The sequence below is a fragment of the Echiichthys vipera genome (genome assembly GCF_963691815.1).
Source record: "Echiichthys vipera genome assembly, chromosome: 20".
NCBI lineage: Eukaryota > Metazoa > Chordata > Actinopteri > Perciformes > Trachinidae > Echiichthys > Echiichthys vipera.
The window spans coordinates 12,201,404-12,229,274 of NC_139845.1; the positions used below are offsets into that span (position 1 = coordinate 12,201,404).

The following is a 27,871-nucleotide window of genomic DNA, read 5'->3' on the forward strand; positions in this document are numbered from 1 at the left end:
CTCTCCATCACCCCCCCTCCCTCCTTCCTCCCTCCCTGGCCTCACTTTTTCATCTCTACCTGTTCCTCCGATGGTCATCAACCATCTCTCATAGATTCTTTGATTTTAGAAAGATCATGGGTCAAAAGAGACACTCAATACACACACCTTTGTGGATTCTACCCATATTTTAGCACAGGCTTACCCAGACTGCAAATAAATACATAAATATAAAGTTAAATGCAAAGGTATATGAGACAATCATGCAAATATATTTCATACAACACTCAAACAATCTGCGTTTTGGACCCATCTTTAAATACAGCATATGTTTTCCGTGCATGTTATCTACAAACACTTCAATTTCTGTATCATATTCTGATTGTTTCCCTATATGGATGAACATGTCAAATGCCAGCTTCCACTGCCTGTCACTTGATTAAGTCGTGTGTTGAGATAAAACACAGTTCACAGGTTCAGAAATAAGACTATACATGTGAGATCAAAGTGTGCAGCCCCATTGGCTTCTTTCTGTAGCCTACAGCAGTGGTGGTATGTGATCGCGCCCTTAATTGAGACAGTGCCATCCACAGTTAAAGCAGAGAAGCACCATTGTGGTGGTATAATAATTATGGTGATATTTCATGTCTCAGGTTGTTTTTTTATAAATATATACTTACGCAATTTTGAGTAACTAAGTGAAACATACCTCTTTCCATGTGCTGGGAAGACATTTACGCACCTAAGCCCTTTTTACACATAATCCATGTGAAATGAAAATAATGATTAAAAATCAATACAAATCTCATGAGAAATAGGCAGCGAGAGACAGCAAATAAGAGAATGCCCCCAGATCCATCACTAGAGGAATGTCAGGATGCTACAAAAAAAAAAAAGGTATGAGAGAGAAAACACCCACAGAAAAACGCGAATAAAAAAGGAGACAACAGCATTTGCAGAATGCAGGGGGGAATGCGAAATGATAGCTTTATGAGATACCTCGTGAAAATCTAATTGATCCGACAGTGCGAGGGGTGAGAAGCACCGTCTCCAGCCTCCTCCGCGGACTCCTCCTCGAGGGTCCCTTGTCCGCCTCAGGCAAATTCCTTGCGGAGCTCAGCAGTTTTCCCTCCAAATATCAGTCCTCCTGGAGTCAGAATTTATTTTTTCCCCCCAAAAAAAAACAGAAAATGCATTTAAAGAAAATTAGACCATCCGAAAGGCGAAGACATTAAGAGGAAAAAAAAGACATATGACCGATCTTTTAGGGGAAAAAGTGCTCCGTCGTGACTGATTTCAGTGGTGAAAATGGAATTATTAGGCTCGCACTTGTTTAAGGTTGCAATATAGGGAGGCTGCCTGTGATGAAGTCAATACAAGAATGAGTCTGGGGGAGAGAGAGAGATTGGGAGAGAGAGAGAGAGAGAGAGAGAGAGAGAGAGAGAGAGAGAGAGAGAGAGGAATTCATCATACACGGATCTGTCAGCCATGATCAATAATGTTGGCAAAACGCACCTGATTTTTTTTCTATCCTCTTGGTCCTCTCTCCTCTCTCGCACTTTACGCATAAACCTTCCAGTCCACTCGTGCCGCTGCTCCACGGACGCGCGCACACACCCCCTCTCTCTCCCCGGGTGCAGAAAGGGACAGCGCACGACTCCGCAGCCCAAATGAAGCACAAACCCACCAAACTCTATATAATGAAAACATGTGTAATCTCAGGCAGCGAGACCGCTTGAACCCAGCCCCGCTCCAAATCATCGCCTCATTGCGCCACCGTCGTCCAGCTGAGTCCACACATTCAATCAAGTTTTATTATGAATCAATCGGATCGATAGTTTTCACAATAGAGGGCTTTGGTTATTTGAACACATTAATAAGTCATCAAAATATGCTCACACAGGCGTTGCGCCACACTCTTTAATTGCCCGAACTTCAATCCATTTTTACTGCGCCCATTGATCTCTCCCCACCCGCACCTCCCCTCCTTGTAAAACCATAGCGCCGTGGCTCCTTTGTGGTGAATGGAATTAAATAAATGAGCCGCATCCCATCTGCTGTGTAATAACAATTTGATAAGCAGTGCGGAGTGAGAACCCAGGCAATCGAAACAGACCCGGGTGTTCTCTCGTGTGACAGTGTCGAAGATGTGCGCAACATGTCCAATGTGTGGCTTTTCTACCGCTGCGGCGGATGGGTGCAGGGGACACGGAGCAATGGCGCTATCTCGTGGTGAAAGTTGTGTAATTGCAACAGAAAAATAGTCCCTTAAAAAGACAGGAATTGTCCTTTGTGGCATGGCAGAGGAGTTCTACGTTTCGCTTTTTCTCACAGGTAAATTAAAATCAATTACTGTAGTTGGAGCAGTGGCGGATTAAGGTGGTCATGGGCCCCCAGGCTACTGTTTGTTTGGGCCCCCCACTTTATTAATCATGCTTCATCAGAAAAATAAAACCCTAGTACAGAAGAAGAAAAACTGAAAAATCCAACCTGTTGTTCTTTCAGTGGTTGTGCTTTTTTTTTTCGTGCTCCGCTATCACATTTCCTTTCTGACATTTTGCCGCTGTACTGTCTGGTAACAGTGAGTGATGTATCATTTAACAACAAAACTGACCTTATGATTGCAGCTGACTGAGTAAATGTGTCCCATATCTATCCAATCAGTGACTTGATTTTTCAAAATAAGAGTTTTTCCCCCCAGTGTAGTAAATTAAAAAGATTTAAAATAGTCTGGCCAAGTTGGGTTGGGCTGCTGCCTAGGCCAGCCTGTGCATTAATCCACCTCCGAGTAGGAGGTAGGCTACTTTAAGTATTTTGACTTACCCTGTAACTGTTTACTCCACTGCATTATCTGACAGTTACTTTATATATTTAGATTTTTTAAATTTGCCCTACCTACAGCTGCAAAACCTGCTTACACACTGCTGCATTGGCTTCAAATGTGCGGACAAGTTGACCATCAAGGAAAAACCCATCTAAACTCAGGAACATCTATGTTAAAAGGTTACCCCTGTGATATGTCATTGCACTTCTATAAAGCAGAGGAAGAAAGGTAAAAAAAACAATGGTGGAAATCCAAGTAGCAGAAGCAAACGGATTTTTCTGACTTTAATCCCCCTAATCCTTCATTCCCATGATGCAACCATTAGTTGTCAGACGCTCCATGTCTGGCACTGTAAATCACACATGGAAGTAAAAAAAAACATAGTTAGTGGACAACTGAGTTGAGAATTTTTTGCACACACGCAGTTTGCAACCATGTTTTTAAGCCGTTTCAGAGCTCAGAGTTTACACAAAGGACATTGTGCATTGATTCTTGCTACTATATGTGGGTCGAAAGTGTATTGCTGCACAGGAAATAATACGTGAACTAGAAATCTCAAAAAGAATACAATTAAATTCAGGTCTCCAGTCCGAAGACGCAATTCCTGAGAAGGCGAACGAAATCTCCTCCCTGCAAATGCAGTAAACAAACATGATTGATGGATGACTCATATGGGAGGACAAACAAAAGGAAGCCACACAGAACTCCCCCGTGAGGTTTGAAGCAGTACATTTTTTATTTATTAAGCAGTTGGTTTTTAACATTCTTGTCACATCTGAAAAGCTTTTCTAACTCTTAACAACTTCTCTAGAAGGTGAGCTTAATAACATACTGTATTACAGCCGATGAGGAAAGAAATGACAAGATTTTAAACAACAAAAAAAAAGTCTCTTGAGGTTTGATTCCTGTTCTCTTCTCGACACGTCAACCAAAAAACGCCTTCAAAAAGGAATGAGATACAAAACAAAACAACTAATAGCGGAACAACCAACAACGCAAACTTGCCTCAGTATTAAACAGTGACTGAGTAGTAACTAGTCGGACATGTCTGAAGCGTATGGTAAACCAACAATTAAGTACAAGTCAATAAGTAGTGTGACTATTATAACTATTATTTATATGAATCCTTATATACATGTTCTCAAGACCTTGTCGCAGTAGTGTTTTCTCTTATAAAAATAAAGTTTGGTCTTTCCTCTTTCTCTGGTTTTGTTCCATTTCATGGCTTTCTGTTTGGACATTAAGACATATCTACATTTGGTCTTCCTCAATCCCCTCCTCCAGACTCACGTGCCAGTGTTTTAAAGACTACCCCGGGTTGTCATTAAACAAATGCAGCCCCCTTAAGTTCGACAACAAAAGAAAAGTTCAAAGTTTTGAATGAGTCCCGGCATTTTATACAGAAGCCCTGAGAGGCGAGTGAGACTTTTTTTTTTCTGGCGTTCCATTTTCTGAGTTGCATCTAAATTGTATCCTGTCCTGTTTGTGACTTTATGGGGGAAAGAACAACAACAAAAAAACACTTCCCTATTGTTTTTTTCATCCGTGAAAATAGGCGGGGAAAAAGTTTTGATTATTTTAACAGTAAGGAAAACAATTTAGATTTAGAAAATGGATCATCCGGGGAAAAAAGAAATCCCCACTTGCCTCTTTGTTTTGTTAATGTAACAAAAAATGATTTGTAAACTTTAATTTTGAAGAATTGAACTGCTTTGTTTTGATGTAGTTTTCTTTTTTTCTCCACCATGTTTACAGCTTCTACTGTTCAGGATCAGCCCCTCAAATGGTAGATTCTCAAACAGCTGGTGTCAATTGAAACCTGTTGCACCTGCTGCTGAGGCACTACAGCTGAGATGTCAACGTATCATCTGCAGCTTTCTATATATTTGATATTAGCTGAACGCAGAAAACAATTTCTTCCAGTTAATGGTTTATAATATCTAACACATTGTTGCTGTAACGCCTTGCTGCAAAGATATGCAAAACGCACGCACAAAAGCACATTACTCCTTGATAACTTCTGGAGTCCCATCATTGCTGCTCACTGTCAATTTTATTCTCACACATTAACACGAGTGATTAATGGAGTTTAGGGTATTAATGGTGTTAATTTGATAGTTTGAATGTCTCGCCCCTGGGCTCACACCTTAGAGTTAACAGTCGAATTGAGCTGTTATATTAGAAAAAGATTCCATATTTGGAATAAAATTAATATGATTTGATCAGTTAACCTTTTGTAAAAATGTTATATCATAATTGTATCACCTTGGATTGTTTCATAGCATACTGAGCAGGATTTGTTGGATTTCTGTCATTCTGTGAGTGAAGGTGACACTTTTTTTCGGTTGCCTCAGTTCAGAGACTGATGTCTTATTGAAGCCTGCTTCCTGAGTTGAGTGCAACTGGGACTAATAAGTCGGCTAACATATGGAGATAAAACAGGGTGCGGTCAGAGGAAAGGAAAAACCCTACACACATTTTTTTCACATGCAGTCAAACAACCAAAAAAAAATATTGCGGAACATAACAGTGATTTTCTTTTCTTCTTTTTTAAAGCACACACAAGTTTCAAGTAAAAACTGAAAAATAGACCATGGGGTTTCCCTTCCTCTGACCATACTCTGTAATTCATGAACAATTCACTCCAGCTGCCGTTTGGTCACTACAGAGCAGATCATTAAATCAGACTGTGGACTGCTTGCATAAAGATATTACTACTGGAATTCTGATGTGTGATCGGTTCGCTTCTCAGTAGCAGCATTTATATGGGAACGTAAAGGTCATTTTCAACTCTAAAGGCAAGCAGCTCATCTTCTGAAGACTACAGGATGGAAACACTTTGGGTATGGTTCCTCTTTAAGGTAGCAGGACACCACAGTGCTGCAAATGTCAGTGGGAAAATGTCAAAGAAACGAAGGGGGAAGTATATCAAATCTTTAACACCCTAGAAACGCTATATAAGGTGCAAAAATACAGAAAAAAGATATAATGTCAATAGCCAGGGACTCAAATATGTTGTGTGTATCTGTGTGGGACTGCAAGGGTCCATTAAAATTCAGATTTCCTCTTCTTCTTCGTCTTCTTCAAAAAAGAAGCTTGCAGTCTATTTTGTGTTGAAGTTGCGATCCAGTTCTGATCCATCTCACTTGCACGCATGCCAATAGTCTACCTTCATCCTTTAGCTCCTTAGCTGTACAGTCAATCAGTAAAAATCAGCCATCTGCACATGGATCGTGATTTACATACTGTTGAAAGTAATAACAGGTAAATACAGTAGTAGTGAATCTTCGACAGTCTCTTCGTGGATAGTAGCCGCCGTCCAGCAAGCTGCCTGGCTTCACAATGAATCTATACAGGAAAAAGGAGTGTGTAGAGTCGTAGAGTAAGTAGAAAAAGGAGGGAAGAAAGATCCAGAAAAAAAGAGCAACAATTACACCAAGAGGAGGAGTTCTAATGAGCAGAGTGATACACATGTAGGAAACAGCTGGTAAATGTGCTTAGCGGTCAATTACTTCCTGCAGAATGATTGTGGTTTCTTATCTTTGCCCTCGGGAATGGTCTTCTACACAAACATAAACTCCTCTCTTTCCACAAAGGAAATTTGTGTGTCACAAGCGAACACACAGACATGCACGCAGCAGCAGCAGCAGCAGCAGCAACAGAAAGAGAAAACAAGACAGGAAGAAATCCAGTGTGACTCAGAAAAAAAAGAAAGCAAAATGAGAAGAGGGCAAGTAGAGAGTGATGAAGCGGCAGAGTTCTTGTACAGCAGGAAATCCCCTGTGTGTTCTTACGGTGCGTTTGTTTCACCAGACCAGGGATTTGGAGCGAGTGCTGACTCCTTTCCTCCTGTTGGCTGCTGCAGTCACGGCGTTGCGGTGACTCCTCTTGTGGGACTCCAGGTACAGCTGACAAAACAATTTGCAGAAAAGTTAACTTACTTTGAATAAATTCATACAGTACACATACAAATGCTATTGGGGTTAGTTTTATTATATGGAGTTAAACTACTAGAATAGACAACTTTCATATAACTGCAGAATCCAGATAAAGAGACATTCTTATCAGGTGTAAATGCAGGATATCATTATTTAGCCAATCTAGCTTGGTACATAGGGTGCAATTCACAGATTATACTATGAGTGATTCGTGTAAAATGTTTCCTCCATGATTCTGTTCATTTTTTCAGAAAAAAAGTTGAAAAATGACCCATTTAATTTCCCAGGTATCTTTTTCTTGAAAGTTTGCTTTTAAACATTTTTTCAATAATCAAAATAGTGGCAGACTGATTTTCTATCCATCACCCAATGACAACTGACAAAAATAAGCAAGATACCCACGGTCTTCATTAAAGTCTTCATTAGGGTATACCATGTGATGATGATCATCGTATCCACCACGCTGTATGCCCTGACAATGAGCACTCAGACCGGAATTTATATAATGGATCACTTTAACTGCAACACTCGACTTTTGTTTTGAGTGTTATTCCCTCACTTGGAAACAATTACAGTGTTTCTTTTAAAGCCCTCCTGCTTTTAAAAAATATATATATTTTTTTTTTTTTCACAAAGTGATCCTACAAAAAAGTTTAAAAAAGAAATCTACTCTTCTCCTTCATTGAGAAATTCTAAATCTGGCCTTGAGCCACACCCCCACCACTGCAATAGTTACACTATGGAATAGTTCAGCCAGGGGACTGGCTCCCTTGGTGTGTGATGTATGAAACCCTGAGTGTCTGAATCCACAGTTTAGAGACCGTCAAGCATCAAGCATTAAGTGCACAATTTGCTTGTGATGCCTCTTGTATTAAATACAAAACATCACATAGACCATAGACCTTCTCTGACAGAAGAGGGATTTATGTCAGTAATTGAAAATCCAGTACCTTCTTGGCAAAGGCCCGTCCACACTGGTCGCAGGCGTGGAGCGAGAAATTCTTGGTCACTCTGACTTCAGTGGAGGACGACGACCCCGTGCCGCTGCTCTCTGACTGGGTGTCGTGCCGTCGGGTGTGTGGGGATTGGTTGCTGGCTGAGGGGTTGGAGGAGGAGTTGCGTTGGTGTATGTGTTTTTCACTGCGGCGGGTCAGTGGGGGGCTGACGGGACGAGCCTGGTGGGTCTGCTGTCTCTCCTGCTTGCGCGTGACAGGAGGGGATGGGACAACTGCTGGCGACGAGAGGTCCAGCTGTTTCCGAGTGACAGGGGCAGGAAGTGGTGCTGATGAAGAGGAGGAAGAAGAGGAGGAGGAGGAGGTGGAAGCTGATGAGCTGGTTTGGGCGGCTGTGGAGCACTCTTGCTTGCGAGTGACAGGAGGTGAAGGAGAGGAGGAGGACGAAGAAGCGTGACGTCCGTTGACTTCCTCTTTGATGCTGCCACTTGTCCTCTTGTTGGGGGTTGTGCTGTTGAGGACGACCTCAGCCAGCCTCTTCACCGCCCTGCTCTCCAGTTTGGGCATGATCTTGCCGAGGTATGCAGACGACTTCTTGTGGACCACAGTCACGTGACGCAGGACGTCACGTTTGCGGCGCGACTCGTAGCGACAGAGAGGGCATCGGTAGAACTTAATGAAGATGTCGTTGCCGTCCGTGTGCAGCTCAATGTGCTTTGTTAAGTTCTGACGTGAGCTGAACTGTCGTTTGCACAGCTTGCAGAATAGCTGCTTGAAGTCAAAACCCACTGAGAGTTTGGTAGTTTTGGCAGGCATACTCCCGCTGCACATGTTGCTGCCACGTGTGGACGATGAAGATAAAGAAGGCGTCGTCTTTGGACTTGACGGGGCCTCCTCTTCCTTCACCTTCATGGTGTTTTGAGCCACAGAAACACCTTTAGTGGTCCCAGTGCTGTCACTCGGAGACGGGACGGGACTACTGTCAATGTCCTCCTCCTCCTCCTCTTCATCTGAAGGTTCTACTGCTTCCTCTTTCACTTGGATGTTGTTGCTCGGGCCTAAGGTAGCGCTGCTGCTGCTGCTGCTGCTGCTGCTGCTGATTGGAGTGGCTGACGGAGTAGAGGAGGTTGGCGTGGTAGCAGACTTGTTACTTTTGATGCTGTATATTTTGTGGACAATACGCATGTGTCTCTTCAACATGAGCTGAAATGCACAGAACAATGAAAGATCAATTGATACATGATTATTCCAACCAATTTAAGATAATAATATCATAATAATAAAATAATAAAATATCACCCACGAGAATAACTTCAGTGACACCAAAACCTAGTATACTTTTAAAGCTGCCAGTAAGACAAACAAGCTAACCTGAGAGCTGTAGTTCCTCTTGCAGAGCGTGCAGCGACATGAGGCCGGTGCTGCCTGTGGAGAGGATGGGCGTTGACTCTGAGGTTTGGATTGGTTTTGATTCGATGGCGTTGTTTTAGAGTTCACAGGGTCAGATTTGGAGTTTTGGCCACGTGTTGGAGAGGCATTGTTGCTCTTCCTGGGGGGCGTGACCTCCAGAGAGAAGGACTGGCCAGGCCGGGATGCGATGCTCGGTGTGATGGCGTCCCTCCGTAGCCCACGATGCACCTCGTCAAAATGACGGCGTACGTTGGCTTTGGTGGCGAAGGTTTTAAGGCACACTGGGCAGGATTTCCCAGTAGGTGTGCTCAGAGTCCTTGGCCGACCTCCAGCAACAACAATGATTATAATTACATGTCACTTTAGAACAGCTCAAGTTGAAATTACTCGGCAAACAGAAAAGACATCACATTTTCAGAACAACAGGTCAACTGAACGAAATGAACACTTCTACCGAGCTGATTCCAAGTGTTATACTCATAAGTAAACCTCAGCTTCATTAATTTATATGCTGAACAAAAATAAATCTTGTCATCGGTTTATCACCACAATTTGCCATGCCTTCACATACAAACCATCTTGTTTTGTGTAAAAATGTCTGCTTTGTTATGACCCTATGGCGAGTCTTAAATCAATAGCCTCATCTATATATAGTACTGAACAAGTTCTAAATTATTTTCAGTATTTTTCATAAACTCTTACCTTTTACCATAGAGAGTAGGCTTGTGGGAACTGTCCGTGTCTCTGTGAACTTCCGGAGCTCTTCCAGTTTGGTCTGGTGCATTTTGCGGCAGTGACGTCTGATGCTGCGGCGCGAGTTAAAGTCCTGGCCGCACAGACAACAGGAGATCGTTACATCCTCAACCTGGGCGGGAGGGAGAGAACAAAAATGAGAGAGGGATTGACGGACTATGATAAACAGGGTAATTTACAGTATATGAGAATGTAACACGTCTCAGCAATGATAGGTATTTCTCAGTTAAAAGAAGAACATGCACTGACTTGTTGCATATTCACTTTGTCACTTGTGCTCCCTGACATGTCCAGTCACTTACCCCACTAGTAGACCCCTCGTCTTCCTGCTGGGGCTGCTCCTCTTTAGCCTCCTCCTCAGCCTCCCATTTCTTGTGTCCAGGGCTGCTATGGCTCTCTGGCCCTCCTTGCTGGCTGGGCTGGTTGTTGTCCACTTCCTCCCCTGGTTCTCCTTCCCATGCTACAGGACTCTCTCTAGCACTGAAAAGAACGTTGAGCATGGATGTAAGATACTCTGAACCCACGATTCGATATGATTCACGATGAAATAACACAAGCAATAATTCAATTTAGCAAAACAAACTAAGGCTTGACCTGAGTTTCTAGTTTGGAGTTTACATGTTTTTAAGGAATATCAACAGATCTCATGCAGAGGCTGAGATCTCTGCACATTCTCAATGTTACTGCTGTTGAATCTTTCACAGGGACAGAGGTGGAAATGTTTTATAGTCAACTACGGAAAACGGCCTCATATAAACACCAATGCACATTGTAAGCTTGTTCGGTATGTTACTTGAGTTGGTGAGCAGGGTTGCATATCGTCTTGCCAATGTCTTGTCTTTACTCTTTAAACAGAATATTGTGATTCATTTTTGATGCCAACGATATGGGTTGTCTGCATTTGTATTGCGAATTTACTGTCTCGAGTATTGCTACATTCCAAATGTTGAGACAAGCAGTCAGAGAGAAGGGAAGAAAAATCCTATTCAAATGATCAAGACCACATTGTACAAACTGGATTTTTGTTAATGAAGCGTAAAAAGTTACAATACATTTATTTCCATCAGTATACCACCCACCTGGGTGTGTGCGATGGGAATCTAGCCAACTCCTCCTCTGTGGTAAGGTACTGGAACACAGCCTTGGAAGTGGTCTGAATGGGCTCCAGTCGGACTACGTAGTCTGGAGCTCTGGGATAAATGGCATCCAATAAATCCTTCATTGCCGCACTCTGTCTGTCATCACCCGATGGACCTAGCAAAGAACAATCCAACAAAAGACATACAATTATTTAAAATTAGGATAGAACATCAATATAAAACTACCCTATTAGCAAAATAAGCTAATTTGTTTGTGCCTTCACTTACTTGTTGCTTGACAGTTTGTATGGGAATAAAGAACATGGATTTAAATGTGAAAAAAGCTAACTTTAGCACGCTGTGTAGTAATGGGCAGATTTTGAGATGGAGGGAGCCCCAAAAGAGCAGTCAGGGGATTTGGTTTCCAATTTGTGTTTAGAGCCTCTTTGAGGGTTTGGAATATATCGGACCAGCAAGCTTCGGGCACGTCCATATTGGAATTTTTATATATAACTGTAAAATTTTGAGCAGTTTGTTGCTGCATTTAAAAGGTGTACACCTCCATGTATCTACAGTTTTTGTTACATTTTGTTTTAAAAAGTTAGGAAAACAAAGTTATAGTCAAGCCTGATAATGCCTTAAACATAAAATAATGATCCCAGTCAATTCCACAAAGTGAGGTGCACAGCATATTAGTTATCAGATTGGTACTCGGAATTGGCCAATATCCGAAGCCCTGGTATCAGGACTGAAAAAGTAGGATTGGTGCATCCCTAGTGGAAAGTTATCCTGATGGTAAGCAAAATCATCCAGTTGACAAAATGACTGAACCTTTATCAGACAAAGCCTGTGCGTCAGCAGCCTATGTGCCTCAAAATGTCTTTGAGCATTACACTGAACCCCAGCCTGCCTACGTCTTGTGGCAAATTGTGCGTCAGATACAAGCCCCCACCCCTTCTTTCCAATTCTCTTTTGTACTACTGAACCCATTATGACCACAAAGAAGGCAAAATGTGGATGGGTTTGTGTGACTCCCTTTGTTTACTGAGAAGATGAGGCTCTCTGGCAATGAAACATTTTCTTTTGTACATTTTTGGTTTGGCACATACTCTAATCCACACGGTGCTTTCTTTTACAGTGAATGCAATTCTTTTGCCTCTCTAAAGCCTCCTTTATGTGGATATTCCTCTTTTGGTAAACATGCAAGTTTATTTGATACCGTCCTTTACAACAGGAAATAAAGACAGGATAGAAAGAAAGGGGATACATTTTAGGCACTTTAAAAACAGACCACAAATCATCAATGAAGACTATAGGTCCGCTGTCAGGACTGGGTGGTGAAAAATGTGTGTTGAGAAAAAACATTTGGTTTATCCAGTAACCACACAATTAATGTCTAGCTTCTCAATGGTGAAAAACAGAAACCAATTAAGTCATTTATCAAAATAACAATACGATACACTTTCAGCCGCTGGTAATAGACTCTTGATTGAGAAAAATTTAGCCAAAGAACAAGTTAATTGAGACCACAAGCAGATGGAAGGAAGATTGTGATGAAAAAAACTTTTTTCTTAAATCAACGATCATTACAGTGGATAAAACTGTGCAAAATATAATTGGCCGTTTGTCCTGAGATTGATTTCCCTTTAGGAGGAGAGTTGAATTACAACAGAGAAATTACTTGAAAAGTCTCCTAGGCTCCATCCTTTTCCTGAGTTTCCTACCACTTCTGAGAAGCAAAGAATAGACGTGGACACATACTGTGGCTAATGAGAAGTGAGATAAAACACAAATGCTGCCAGATCAAAGTCAATTGCTGAGTGATATGAGAGGAGAGCAGAGGAGAAACTGCACTTTGAGTGAAGGAAATGATGGATGGATTGAACATGTTACGATGTGCATGTGAGTTTGTGTGCAAAGGAATGAAAGAGCACTGTGTACAGACAGAGGAGATAAGAGGCGAATAATGAGTAGGAGACAGATGGTGTGAAGGAGAGAGAAGAAACCTTGGAGTGACAGAATATGAAAGTAAAATGTGGAGAAGCCTTAGGACACTTCTGAAGTCATCAGTGATTCTGTGCATAGGTTTGTGTGCGTACGTTAACGAAACTAGGTGTCCTCAGCATGCACCCAAAATCTGCCCTTGGCTCTTGGAGATTGTGTTTACCTGTTCTGCCTATTGATTTTTTTATTGAGTTTATGGTCATTTTTTCATCTTTTGTGTGCTTTGCTCTTTGAGAGAGCGGCTCAGTTTATAACCAGTATGTGTAAGTATTCTAGATGTTTTTTTATGTGTGTGTGCACGTGTGTGCATGCTAATGTGTTGTGTCACTGACCGTCGGGTTCAGGCAGCCGTGATAGGCAGTAGTACTCTTTATGTGTGATGAGGTTGGGCAGGCCTCTGAACAGACTGCGGCAGATTTTACACTCAAAGATGGTGTCCACCTCCCTCAGCAGCATGTGTTTCAACTGGCTCGTGCCTGCAAGCAGAAGAAAAGCAATGAAGATTACTTCCAGTCATTTCAGGGTGCTGTGTCTCAGTGACTCAGAGCTAGAACGGGTTGTCCTCTGTTCAGAAAATCGGACATTCGATCCCTGGCTCCTAAGGTTCACATGTCGATGTCGACATATCCTTGGGCAAGACACTGAACCCCAAATTGCTCCCCAATGTGTGTTGGGAAGTGGTTTGAATGATTAGATTCAATATCATCAACACTGCTGAGAAAACAGGGGAAAACAATAATTAAACAGAGAAAATAAGATGAAAGATTTGCCTCAGCCCAATTGAAAAATATGCTGACAAAGACTCAGATGATTGCCTTTGTGTTACGGGGTTCTTTTGCGTCACTGCTGCTGTCCTTACCTTCACTTTTTCTATCATTGTCATCAGCATGCTGACTCATATGCTCCAGGTTCAATTCAATTTGTCCATTTGGAAGTAGTCAATCCTTTGTTAAATTCAATTAAATTTTATTTATAATGCCAAATCACAACAAAAGTTATCTCGAGACACTTTCCATATAGAGTAGTTCTAGACCACACTATGAGCTTGGTAGGTTTTGTCTCCCAGTCTACTTTTGGAGACACTATGAACCACAAGTAACCCTACATCCTGAAAATGCAGTGTTCTAGTCGGGTAATAATGTACTATGAGCTCTTCAAGATATGAAGGTGCCTGACCATTAAGAGTTTTGTAGGTGAGGAGAAGGATCGTAAATGATTGTTGTGTGTCCTCTCATATGTCTTTGGCCCCCTTTACACTTGGTTTGAAAATGTTTTGGTGATCTGAACACCATTGGACAGCTGAGACGTTCACACCTGTGTCTGTTATGCATCTCCCGCTAACCACTTGTGTTTAGATTCCTTTATTGCCCATGTCATTAAGACTACAAAGTCATAGGGCCCCAAGCACAGTTATTAAATCCCTGCTCCCGCCAGTCATGTAAGTGGTTGTGACGGTAGGCAGAGCTGGAGATATCACAGTCAGCAGAATCCAACTCTTTGTCTAGTCTGGTTCACATAAGGGCGCATTAGGGTTTTCACTACAAAAGCTATGTGGTCATATGCATCCCAGGTCATTTCGGCAAGTGTTTTGAGCGGTCGTATCACTTTCATTTAGCGCTGTCTTCTTGTTTCTTTTTTTTAGAAATGTGTATCCTTGGCATCTATTGCTCTTTTGCAACTGGGTCAGTAAGGATGAAACCATGGTGTGTGTATGATTGTATACCACAACAGCAGAAGGTAACCACACTGACCCAATAAATGTGGCCTTGCCCGGGAGCAATGGCACCCAGTGACACTCTCAACCCTTGCGGTGGTTATCCTGCTAAACTCAAGTGGCTGGCTCAGAACAGCATGCGGACAAAAAGAGAAACAGAAAAGCTGTTGGAGCCGCTGTATGCTTCCCAGCAATGAACCGCTGGAAAACTTTCACTGTGAACCTGCTTCAGGAACTGCTGGGGTGATTGGTTGCTGGGAACAGAATGCAAATATTACTTTCTATTAAAAGTTGCTCTACCTAAAATGCATTGTAATTTTTTTTTCTTTTCATTTTATGGACGGTTCCATTTGAATTATGGGCTAAAGTGTCATTTCTGTCATCTGGGAAAACACTGCGCCATGCCTGCATCATAAATAATAAATCAAAAAATAAATCAAAAACTAAAAAGGATAATAAGAAAACACACAGACACAAACCTGAACGGAAGCATTCAATTATCTGCTGAATCCCAGACTTGGACGTTGGCAGAGGCTGCTGGAGCAGAGGAGGATCTCCGGGTTCCACACACAGACCTGCAGAGCAAGAGACAGAGATGGATTGCACTTTATCAAAGTCATAATTACATCAGGAGGACGACAGTGTTGGATGAAAACACCATCATCTGGGAATTTAAGGGACCTGGTAAGACTCAAAATATATTGCAGTGTGCTTAAAGGGAACACACAATCACAGTCAGACAATGAGGTCTGTATGAGACAGCGATTCACTCTGACCTCAGCACACACACACACACACACACACACACACACACACACACACACACACACACACACACACACACACACACACACACACACACACACACACACACACACACACACACACACACACACACACACACACACACACACACACACACACACACACACACACACACACACACACACACACACACACACACACACACACACACACACACACACAGAAAGCAGGTCATCTGTCTTTTCCTTATAATTTCAGTGAATACATCCCTCAATCCTTAGTTTTATCAAAGATGTGATTATAAAGGAAAGACAGGGCACAGACATTAAAATATCCATGAAAAGAAAACGTACAAATGCGATCTCTCATTGATGCTTGTTCAGAGAACTGCAGTACAAGTGGGACTGACAGTGGGGAGGCAGAGGCATGCTGAGGACAAATTTTTTGTTCTCAGCCCAACAGTGTTTGCAGCCAGTGCAGCATCTGACCCTTCAGCTTGGGTGTCACACAGTGCCACTTTATCAGGCAAAACGGGAATGTGACCAGGAGGAAATGTATTGATGTGTATTAGAAAATGTTTAGCTTTGCTCAAGCTCAATCACTAGAGAGTGCAGGGTCAGCTTGAGGGCAGCGACCCTGATGCTAGTATGGATTTCATATTTTGTTTGATTTAACGATCGGCTTTTATGCCATCTCCAATTTTAATCTTTCGACTGCCACATTAATACTTTAAGAGCAATCAAGAAATCATGTTTCATCCTTCACATTTTTGGTTGCTTGTAAGCTTTGTTGGTCTAGGAATTTGAAAAGGTCACATATTATGCTCATCTTCAGGTTCATACTTAAAGAACCTGTTTACATGCTTTATTCAATGTGTCTGTCTGAATCTACCTGTTTACCTCTTTAAGCACCCTTTCTGAAAAAGCCCAGTCTGCTCTGATGGGTCAGTGTTTCTGGGTCTTCTTTATGTGTCTTTCTGTGCCGTTTTGACATCACAACCCTACAAAAGTCCTGGCAGTTTGCTCGAAGGCACAGTTGCTGAATACAAGCTGTGTGCATTTCTCTGTAGATTGAGCGTTTTGATACTTTGAGAGTACTTATTTAGCACCTCAACCTGTTTTGTAAAAAAGACAAATCGCTTAAGCTCACTTTTTACAATATGATATTAGTAACACCTGTACTTTTCCTGTTATGCCAAGATTCTAATGTGAGAAAGGCCCATTGGCTTCTGAAAGGTAACATTTCCTCTACTTTGATTCATACTGTATAACTACAGTATTAAAGAGACGTTGGCAGCTATAGTGCAGCACAGGGGGATCAACTCCAGTCAGAAGTAGGCCTACCCTTATGGCATCTTAATTTTTACAATATGGAACTTTTAAAATATCCCACTATCAGCACTCACTGCAACCCATACTAGTCAATAACCCCATCAGTTAAATGTCTAAAATAAAAAACGTGAAATCTAGCACTATAGTACTAGGTATGTACAATATATGCAATTTAGATCAGAGATTTATTTCAAAATCAGTGGGACGTCTATTTTCTAAAGAAAACACGTTTTCGTCTTCTGCCAAATCTGAAATCTTGAGTACACCACTGAAGATAACAAATTAATTCTGCTTCTTAAACCACAAAAGTCCAAAACACATTTCTGTCTGGAACAGAGAAACACAGAAAATAATTTAACAAACATACGCCTTAGGGTGTTATTTTTACTTATTGCTCTAAGTGGCAAAAAATATTTTTTCTTTGTATAAAGCATTGAAAAATAAAATAGCATGAATACAGCCATGCTTCCTGCATTATTGATGCAAGCCGAATGTGGCTCAATTATCGCCAAAGGGCTATTAAGATGGAATGCAGGGAGGTAAAGTGCTCTCATTTTAACAGTTTTTATGATTTTTCTGAGTTTTCATGGTGACAAGCGTTCATAGGGAGCAGAATAAACACTCAAAAATGCCACCAAAGATTGTAATCACCTCAAATGCTTAAGATCAATTTCTCATATTATATTGATGTGAAAGAAGGTGACAGGGAGAACTTAATTTCTACTGCAACAAAAACAGTGATGACTGGGACAAAGCTTCAAATAAATATAGTCAATGCTCCCAGCTGTGACAAATGTCCAGCACACACACTTCAATCACAGCCTGCAAATTACATTACAATATATGTTTAGCCAAGATGCACTATTTTCATTTATAGGACTATGCAATGCCTTTAAATTCATTTCAACATATATATTAAGTCAATTTTGTCCATTTAGTTTTTTTTTAACCGGACAGAATGTCTGTCTTTTATGTATTTATTGCAGTTTTTTCGATCCAAGATTAAGTTACTTGTGGTCAGATACCAAGACTAGAAGCGAAGATCATTCATGTTTAAGGCTGTGTTGGCCCCATACAGTATATGCTTGAATGCACAAACACAACCCCACAAACTCATACTACAGAGTTAAGAAATGCAACATGGCAGTGTGTGTGTGTTTCTGTGTGTGTGTGTGTGTGTGTGTGTGTGTGTGTGTGTGTGTGTGTGTGTGTGTGTGTGTGTGTGTGTGTGTGTGTGTGTAGGTCAGTGAGCTACAGACAGAAGTAAAAACAGAAGGCAAAAAGACCAGCAGACAGACTGACACAACCACAAAGACGCAGACAGAAAGACAGCGAGAAATGTGAATGACAACTGTGTGAGCTGGTTTGACAGAGAGAGAGAGAGAGATGGAGATTATGTATTAATGTGTGACAGAATGTGTTTTCCCCATCCCCATCCCCCCACACCTCCCCCAGGCAAGATGCTATAATCCCAGTGGGGAAGGTCAGCGACCCCCGGACCTACACTGCCCCCTCCCATCTGCAAGAGGGTCAAAGATCAACCAATCAGAAACATCAGTGCATGCAAACAGCTTCCTTTTACTATGAGTAGTGCTTTCCTTAGCAGCACTGTTAATTAAATCTCACAGTAGCAAGATTTAAGTCTTAATGAAGACATCTACATCTGCTTTTCAAAGGAAATCTATGGTGAAAGAAAAGCAGAGGGAATGATAAAAAAAAAAGGGAATCAGATTTTTAACACATTTACAGCGATGTTGATTGTGAAATATGCTTGTAATGTCTCTGACTGTATTAATCCCAACTAACCATAGACAAATACAGTTTGATATGTTTAAAAGAACCTAATACACACCGCAAACAGCACAAAATATACCAGAGATGTAAAACCTGTGATGGTGATGTATTTCATAAGCTCTGAAAATGCTCTCATCTGGGAGAATATTGAAAATAAATCACTAGCTGTCAACTGAAGGCATAATATAAAACTGGCAATGCAGGGTGCCTGTAGTGTCAGGACAAGAGTAACCTGAGAGAGACAGATCATTCTGAGCCAGCATATTTGGATGCATTTTTGTATGAAGTGGTTATACCTTGGAAGGCAATAAATCCATTCATTCATGCAATATCTTTTAAGAATTGCATTTTTTTGAGGAAACAAATTTTACCTTTTTGAGGGAAATCTTCATGCCTCTCAGGTTGTGCTTAATTTAATGCCATGTGCCACAAAACCAGAAAGAGGTAAGCTTACCCAAATTATAGCAGAGACAGGATTACTTTTGCAGGTCATGAGGAAAAGTTCTAAAAAAACGTTTATAAATGTTTGACGCCTTAGGCTAACCAGCAGTGCACACCAAATGCAGTGGCCCATTTGGTTGCCATTTCTTGAGGACGCACCATTTGATCTTATTTGGAGCACACAGCCAGCCATACTCTGATGCTCTGGCAGTGAAGCTACACAGGAGGCTGATGGACACTTGGGCGGATATATCCTAGCAGCAGAGAGTGCAGGGAGAAGAAAACTTAACCCACCTGTGTTATGACCATGGCTGCCGGCGCTGGTCTGTTGAAGCCGCTCATCGGTCTGGCAGATCTGGTCCCTGGTCTCAGTGGTCCGGCCCCTTTGGGACTCAGGCAGCAGAGGGGGAATGGGCTTCCAAAGAGGCTTGGCCTGGGCCGCAGAGTTGTCCTTTTCCTGGACGTCCATTGGAGTTTCCAAGTTCTCCGATGGCACCTCATCCGGAGCAGGAGTCTGGAGCTGGGCTTGATCAGAGGACTGGTCTCCTTCCCGGGGCTCCTCCTGTAGTGGAGGCTGGGTGTCTGGCTCTCGTTGGCCTTCCTCCATCTCTGGCTGATCACAACTCTGTGGGACCAAAACCACACATGACACACATCAGCGACAGAACAAGGACACAAATCAACAAATAAAGGAGTAAAATGACAGAAATTATAAGTAAAGCCACTATATGTATGTGTTTTAAATCATTATAGCAATTTTGAGCCAAAAATATGTAAAAATGGTGCCATCTACGTGTTGCTTTCAGACAAATAATCTCAGTGTCCCTGGGTCAAATCTGTGTACAGAGAGAGCAGCAACAGACTTTGCTGTCTGCCACAGTGAATGCTTTCTGCATACTACCACTGGAAGGCGCCAAATTCCTAAATGTTCAAATTCAATAGTGGCTTTAGGAAACACAGACACACACACATTCTGATAAAATAATAAATTAAACTTGATCATAAATAAATAAACACTGGCATAAATTCAACAGAGGAAAGAGTGCCCATCAAATAAGGTTTGTTGCTGAAAAGACATCCATATTGTTGGGTATAATGAGGGGGTCACAGCAGGTGTGTGTGTGTGTGTGTGTGTGTGTGTGCGTGTGCGTGTGCGTGTGCGTGTGCGTGTGCGTGTGTGTGTGTGTGTGTGTCTCATGTCCCCTGAGCACCCAGAGATTTTGTATTAACCTTGTCGCACAAAGCCACCCTTCAGCAGATAAGTGACGCCACACCAAAACGTTCAGTGTACGCACATACATATGTCTTTGTGGGTGCATTCTGTGTGTGTGCGTGTGTGTGTGTGTGCCTCTTGACCAGACCTCCTTTCTCTCTAAGTCCCCAATCTTTTTTCCTCTCCCACCCACCAATTTATCCTCATTTTCTCTTGGTGTCTGTGTCTGTCTCTCTCACTCCTCGCGTTCCTGCTGCCCTTGAGGAGGGATAAATGACTCCACCGTTCAGGCACATTACAGCACATCACCACGGGAGGAGTGGGCCACTAGGACACAAACGCACTGTGCATACCACGGCGTGATCAAATGACCATAAAATAGCTTAACAGTATGCTACACATGCTCAGCGAGCGGGATGTGCAGTACGACAAACACAAACCATTACAGAACACAAACACTTTTAATCTCACTGGATCGGGCTTTTAGGGAAAGTGAAGAGATGGAAAAAAGGAACCAATATCATCAAATTTTACAATTTCTATATTACTATTGCCAAGAAAACTTCCACATCTTCACCAAGTTGTGTATATGTAAAAAGAAACATCAGGGAGTGCCACCGTTCAGTTAGCAGTCAGTCAATCAACTATTCATGCCTCATTTTTATTTTTCATTGGGAAAGTGGTGAGCATAAAGCATGAGGAGGGCAATGATTAGAGTAGGTGGCTTAGCCATTAATTTCCACTTATAACTACACAGTGGAACAAAGAATAAAATAGACAGGTGGATTATAATCATTATGACCGATTATTCAACATTATTCATTTTCCATATTCACATCAAATTAAATCAACGTATGATCTCATCTGTTCCATTTATAAGTTGAAAACAAATGCTACATGACAGACTGTAATGAACAAAGTGCATGCAATGCTTGAGCTGTCTCTCAGGTGCTTTCTAGAATTGTGTTATGTGAAATCAGCTCAGTAAATGGCTTTCATTGTATTGCCTGGTGGTCAAGCACAAACTTTATGTCCCCCATGCAGGCAAAGGTTATTGCAGAAACTGTGCATGCTGTGTTTTCCCTAAGCACACCTAAAAGTTTTAGACATGAATAAATAAAAACACAAATGTACAGACATACAAGGCTGGTTTCCAGGACAGGGATTAAGTCTGGAGCTGGACTAAAACAAAGATCAGCATAGATAATTGAATTAGGCCAGAACTAAGGGTTTAGGGTTATCTTTGAGAGAGAGAGAGAGAGAGAGAGAGAGAGAGAGAGAGAGAGAGAGAGAGAGAGAGAGAGAGAGAGAGAGAGAGAGAGAGAGAGAGAGAGAGAGAGAGAGAGAGAGAGAGAGAGAGAGAGAGATTTACCTCATGGTAAATTCCTGTGTGAATAAAATACTAGATTTTAAATACTTAGTATTTTTCTAATTTTATACTTTAACGTACTTAAAAACTTTTTTCCTGACATTGCAATAGACATTACATATAGAAAAATATATACAATGAACCTTTTCATATCATTTTGGTGATATATATATCTTCCTTCTTTTATCGCCGTATTCCATATCTCCCAGTACTACTTAGAGATGTGGAATAAGGACTACAATATCTGCTCACACGTGAAATAATGGGTTTTGCAATCCCGTTGACGTCAATCACACTGAACTGTTTGATAATGAAACCAAAACTGAAATTTTCAAATGATATTCCCTCAAGTATTTATGATATCCTTTTTTGAAAAGTTTTAGTTAATGTGCTTGTTATTGTCAATTTAGACAACACGATTGTGTATTACAAGATATATATTGCCCAGCCCTAATCCTTATCCAGGACACCAGTTACATGTGCTTCTGAGCAACCATAAAGTGGTAAAGTGGTTAAAGTTGGCTGGTTACAAATTGGTGGTTCCATGTGTTAATAGAGAGCACAGTGTCAAGTAAACTAGGATTGAGACATTCAGATACTGTCTTTTTAATAATGTGAAATGTGTAAAGTGGGATGTACTGTACACTAGACAGTGTCACATTTTATTTCATGATGGCTGTTTAAATGTAAGGTTGTACAGGTGGGGGGTCAGTTGGGTATTAACATGAAGAAATTGTGTTTTCCACAGAGGGAAGGGAGTGAAACAGGACAATAACATCTAGGCATTGTTTTCCTTTTTTTCCAGTACCTCCAATCTGCGGAGACAGTGAGAGCTCTTCCTCCTGGTTGACCTCTGGACCTTCACCATGCCGCCAAGAGTGGCCTGCTGCACCACACGTTCACTTCCAGCACACTCCTGTAACCTGCAACAACACACCACATGAGCCAAGGACTACATTTCATGAAGTAACACTGCTGCTGGATATACTTCTAAAATATGAAATGCCTGAGTATGTCTGAACCTGAGCTTATCTTTTTGTATTCTGTATTCTTCTTATGTAAGGATTTAAACCTAGTGGCTACATGTTACCTGCAACAACAAAACTTTTGTTAAGAGCTGTTTGTACATTACATGTAGCTACACTCCAACTACACACAGTTCCCCTGCTGCATCACTGAGAAGGACATTTAAGATTATAAAAGCAATGGAAATGCTAACATACATTTTATTCTCTTAACAACAGAGGTGGAAAATATAATAATAAGTACATTGCCTAAAGTATGCTACTTTACATTTAAACTTCATTCCATTTCAGAGATAAATATTGTACTAAACAATAATTTAAACAGAGTTTTGTGTGTTTACTAGCTGTAGTGCTTAGAAACCACTGGCCACACACTGGATCTACATAGAAAAACAGAATTGAATTGTTTAAAAAGGTCAGAGCAGTGGTTTCCCACAATGCTAATTCAGCTGCTTGTCATATTGCTGGCAGGACAATTAAACCCATGTTACCTGCACCATTACCCCGTATGAGGCTCATTATCCCTAAGTTTATTTGAAATAAGCACTCTAGCCTTCCATAAACTCAAATGCTAATGGCTATATGTGTGTTTTCTAGAGGACCTTCCAGTGTAAGGGACGCTGTTACTGCATGTGGAGCTGCATTTTTAAAAAGCCAAATTATAAATAGTCATTTTATGCAAATAAATACAGTTGTAGTCAACATACATACACTATATATATACACATTTACATGTATATGGCTTACACAGAGCATTTCTTCTGGGGATAGTTGAAACCCTAAATCCATAATGCGTACTGGGAGTAGGGATCAACATATATCCAGTCAGTGTAAGGATGGATATTTTACCCACTTTTCATTATGTTGTATCCCCTACTGGGCAAATTCACAGTCTTGATATGAAAAGTAGTCTCTGAGCCACCACGTATTAAGCTTATCATCATGAAAACCCTAACCCTCATCTAAAAAAACCTGTGCTTCATTGTATTTATTCATATGTATAACTAAAACAACATTAATGGTGAAATGACATCTGTTGCTGCCCTCTAGTGGTGGTCTAAGTTAAAACGGCTTGGTGCAACAGCCACATGACATGACACCACCACCACACTAGTGCTCATTTTAACTTGGTCAGTATAACACGCTGAACAGCCTCACTGTTTTCTGATTTGTTACCCTTTTTCATACCTACTAGCTACAGAAGGCCAGCATTAGCTGCCACCAAGGTAAGTGAACCAACTGATAATGATGACACCAAGAAACTGACTTTTTTTGAAAGTGGATTAAAAAAAATCTCCAACAGCCTAATGGAGGATTAATTAGATGAGCGGCAAGAGACAGGTGCTTAATGCACTGTTTTTTTGACATGCCATGAGTGTCCCAGACTTATGGAAATTTGGAACTAGCAGACACCAAACAACTGAGCAGAATATGATAAAAGGAAAAACATTAATCTTTGATTAAAATAAGATAACATCTGTACTAGGCTGTGGCTGACACACATTAGTTAATTCTGTGATTTTATGGTAAACTAAAGAGAAGTAGTAAATACATAGACTAATAGCTATAAATTATCATTGTGTCAACAACTATGGGGAAACTTAGATTAAAAAGAAAATCTAACAGATATGGAAACATGATCTAAGCAATTGAAATGGAGAGCTTGCACCCGTAAAAAATCAAGGATGTTAAAAATATAGTTGAAAGCAAATATCAGGTAGAAAACTGACCTTTTAAATGTAGGCTAGTGTAAACATTACTTTTTAACGGTGCCTTTTGTGTTCAGTTCAATGTTCAATTTGTTCAATAAAATAATGTTGACAATAATTTCCTCTTTTTTAAATTCACCATGCCATTTGTTGTATTTTAGCATTATCCTGCAGAAAGGCAAAACTGAGTGCACTGACAGTGAAAGAAAGGAACAATGGTAGGTGGCAGGGACGTCACAGCCTTCCATGATACAGCCAACATCATATGCACAGGCATGTACCCACTTGGGTCGATTTGTAGTTCCACTTGATCTCCAGCAGAGGGAAACAAAGCTTGTACTTAAAATGTTTTTCCAGTTGAAAAGTTTTGTAGTCTGCTGATGTCTACAATAGACAAGACACAGCGTAAAGGGGGCCACAGTCAAGGGGCCACAGAGGGGTTGCCCCAACGCAACATATGTCTGAATACAAAGGATGTGATTTAGCGGGATTGTTTCACTGAGGCATGCACATTGACGGAGTTCTGCCTCGTAATTAAAGCAGCTGAAGCACAGAGGAGCAGGTGAGATGATTGCATTTCAAAACAGCCACTACACTGAACTTCACCAACGCATCTGCCAGAACAATGTCAACACGAAGCCACTGTGTCCATGAAAAGACAAAAGGTCAGAATGCCTTGTAAATACTCTGCAAGGTAACAGTTGTGTTAATCATATTATCACAGGTATGGTCCTGAACACAGAGGCATTACTGTGACAAGGAAGACTTTTTTTTTTCCTGGAATTAAAAAAAATAATTAGATAGTTTGTTCCTGGCAGGCCCTCTGTAAGCGATCTGCTTTTAGTTGTGAGGATGAACCTACTAACATCTGTGCAATAACATGACAGCAGAGGCTCCTTGCAGTGATGAAGCTGCTACTTAGGGGGCGGTACAAATGCTGCGTCTTTTACAAACGCAGGGCACGTCTGTTGGGCACTACTGCGGTTTAATAGTTCAATTTGCAGCTGTTGCACACCTTTATATTAACAACAATTGACACAAGCACAAGTGGAGTTGAGTGTAAAAAGAAGGGGACCAGACAAGAGAACATCCAAAACAAATATAGCTAGTCAAAGTTGTCCATGTGCCATACTTCATTTAGTAGATGTAATCTAAGCCTTCCATGTTGAGGTTTAACTGTAGTGAAGACACAATTAATTTCAAACTGAACCATTAGATAAAAATAATTTATATTGTAGCAAAATTTAGAGCAGGGAAATTAATGCATTATGCACCTTTCCAGGTTCTATTTATATCAGGGAGGGAGATTAAGACTAGCCATTAACTAAACGGGTAATTAGGACTTTGACCATAGTTTGTCTACCCTACCACTACGGCAGTGCAATAAATCTTCTATCCTGATATAGGTCATTACATATCTTGATGATGATATACAGTACATCATGATACAGCATGTTTGAAGGTAATTCAATGAATAAATAAATTAATTGTCTAAATGACCACAGGGTAAATCCCATTTTTGTTTACGCCGGTGTGAATTAAATACTTGACAACCAAAAAGTACATAGTATTTTCTCATTTTATTAAGAACTTTAGTGCAAAATGAACATAACATGCAAGGCTCAAATTGTAAAGCTTCAACCTGATGACATAAATATTGCTGAAATGCAGGTTTTTGGACACTGTGACAGAAACAATTAAAAAATGCAATTAATTAAAAAATCGCATACATTTTTTTACGTTTTGGTAATATATATTGTAATATTGCACAGCCCTACTAACCACCTACTGAAGGTAGAAAACAACGCCAACAACAGCAATTCTTTAACAAAACTAAAGTTGACTTTAGTTGGTGAAGATTAGGGATGTCCGATAATATCGGCCCACCGATATTATCGGCCGATATTGAGTTAAAAATGTAATATCGGGAATTATCGGTATCGGGTTTTTACAACCGATGTTATTTCTGTAGGCGTCAGCATTTCCGAGTGTACCTGAATGCAACACGGGCCGTTTACAGGCGCGTGCTTGATGACGTATAACACAACAACACGCTTCACTCGTAGGTTGCTAACCGTGGCTAACAAGCTTCAGCTCTCCCGGTGCATGAGATGTCCGTGGTTTGGAAGTATTTCCAAGTGTCATCTACTAACAGTAAATGTGCGCTTTGCAATGACTGCAAGGCGTTGGTTATGAGAGGAGGAAGCAAGGCGTCTTCCTTTAAAACATCACATTTGATCACCCACCTCAAGAAGAATCATGCGGAGTTATGCGCTACATCTGTGCAGCAATGTGATGAAAAGAAGCAACAGCCGACACCGAGAAACAAACTTTTTCTATTGTTCAGGATGCCGGATTCACCAAACGTGTGGAGTTCCTCGAGCCCCGTTATGTCTGTATAACGCCCAGTCGCAAGTATTTCTCAGACCAGTGCTTACCCGAATTGCACAGCATTGTTTACAGTCACGTCGAGAAACTAATTTCTGGTGCTGTATCCGTTAGATCCAATACAGGTTAGCATGTTGAGCTTGAATGCTAATTTATTGATTGTATTATTTGCCAAGTTACAGCTCAGTCGTTCCTCAGTCTGGAAAAAGAGGACTATGTTTGTTTACTACTCTGGACTGAAGCTTTGCATCTTCCTTGTTGTGATGTTGTCTGTAGTGTTGTTTGAGGCAAAATATTCTCTCTAAAAACACAAACAAATAAATGAATGGCACTTTTTTCAATAACTTATTTTGTACAGACTGTGTTTACATTTGAAAAGCCATGTTGCATTTATGTTTGCATCCAGTGGGGCATCACATAAAATTAGGCATAATGTGTTAATTCCATAATAGGTGATATGTGATGAATTTTGGTGTAAAAAGGCTGCATATATCGGTATCGGGTGATATCGGTATCGGAAATTAAGGGTTGGACAATATCGGGATATCGGATATCGGCAGAAAAGCCAATATCGAGCATCCCTAGTGAAGATACATCAAGTGGACTTATTCCTCTGTTATCCCTCTCCTATCAAAGCTTAACTCTCTCTAGGTAAATCTGCAGGGTTCATACACCTTTTCCGATGTCAAATTCAAGCACTTTCAAGGTTCATTTTCAATCTTTTCCAGCACCTTAAAGTTGTGGTAAATTACATATTTCTACGAATACATATAGATATTGAAAATTATCATTTGACCATATATTTTTTCCATTAAAACCCAGTTAAAAGAGATGCTATTATGTTATAAACACCAAAAATGTTTTGTAATATCAGAATTATAAGAAATTAAATTATGTTTCTATTTTATAGCTATTTGTTGTGAAGGAAATGGGGATACAATTTGCAGCCTTTTCAAGTACTTTATTCAAAGTTTAAGCACGTTTCTAACCTTGAAAACATACCATTACAATTCAAGCATTTTCAAGGATTTCAAGCACCTGCTCTGGTGAAGAAGACTCTACATTGGTCTTAACTGTGAGCATGTGCTTGAGTGAAATGGACACTCTTTTGTGTTAGTCTGTTAGTTCTGTGACCCTTGATGACCCCTTGAGGGTGTTTCTCAGTGTTCACCTAATGCACGG

The 27,871-nt window shown here is 40.9% G+C and overlaps 1 protein-coding gene across 1 annotated transcript in view; it reads right to left on the reverse strand.

Annotated features, from left to right (window-relative positions):
* Positions 1-3,577: 3,577 nt before the first annotated feature.
* Positions 3,578-27,871, reverse strand: part of znf800b (zinc finger protein 800b) — a 32,643-nt gene continuing 8,349 nt past the window's right edge. The window contains exons 2-12 of the mRNA XM_083935458.1: positions 22,376-22,490; positions 19,280-19,610; positions 15,134-15,229; positions 13,273-13,416; positions 10,937-11,111; positions 10,160-10,337; positions 9,807-9,969; positions 9,066-9,430; positions 7,692-8,897; positions 6,598-6,711; positions 3,578-6,151 (exon numbers count right to left, since the gene is read on the reverse strand). Of these exons, the coding sequence (XP_083791584.1) occupies positions 6,610-6,711; positions 7,692-8,897; positions 9,066-9,430; positions 9,807-9,969; positions 10,160-10,337; positions 10,937-11,111; positions 13,273-13,416; positions 15,134-15,229; positions 19,280-19,610; positions 22,376-22,435 (2,820 nt within the window). The 5' untranslated portion in view covers positions 22,436-22,490 and the 3' untranslated portion in view covers positions 3,578-6,151; positions 6,598-6,609. The remainder of the gene's footprint in view (positions 6,152-6,597; positions 6,712-7,691; positions 8,898-9,065; positions 9,431-9,806; positions 9,970-10,159; positions 10,338-10,936; positions 11,112-13,272; positions 13,417-15,133; positions 15,230-19,279; positions 19,611-22,375; positions 22,491-27,871) is intronic.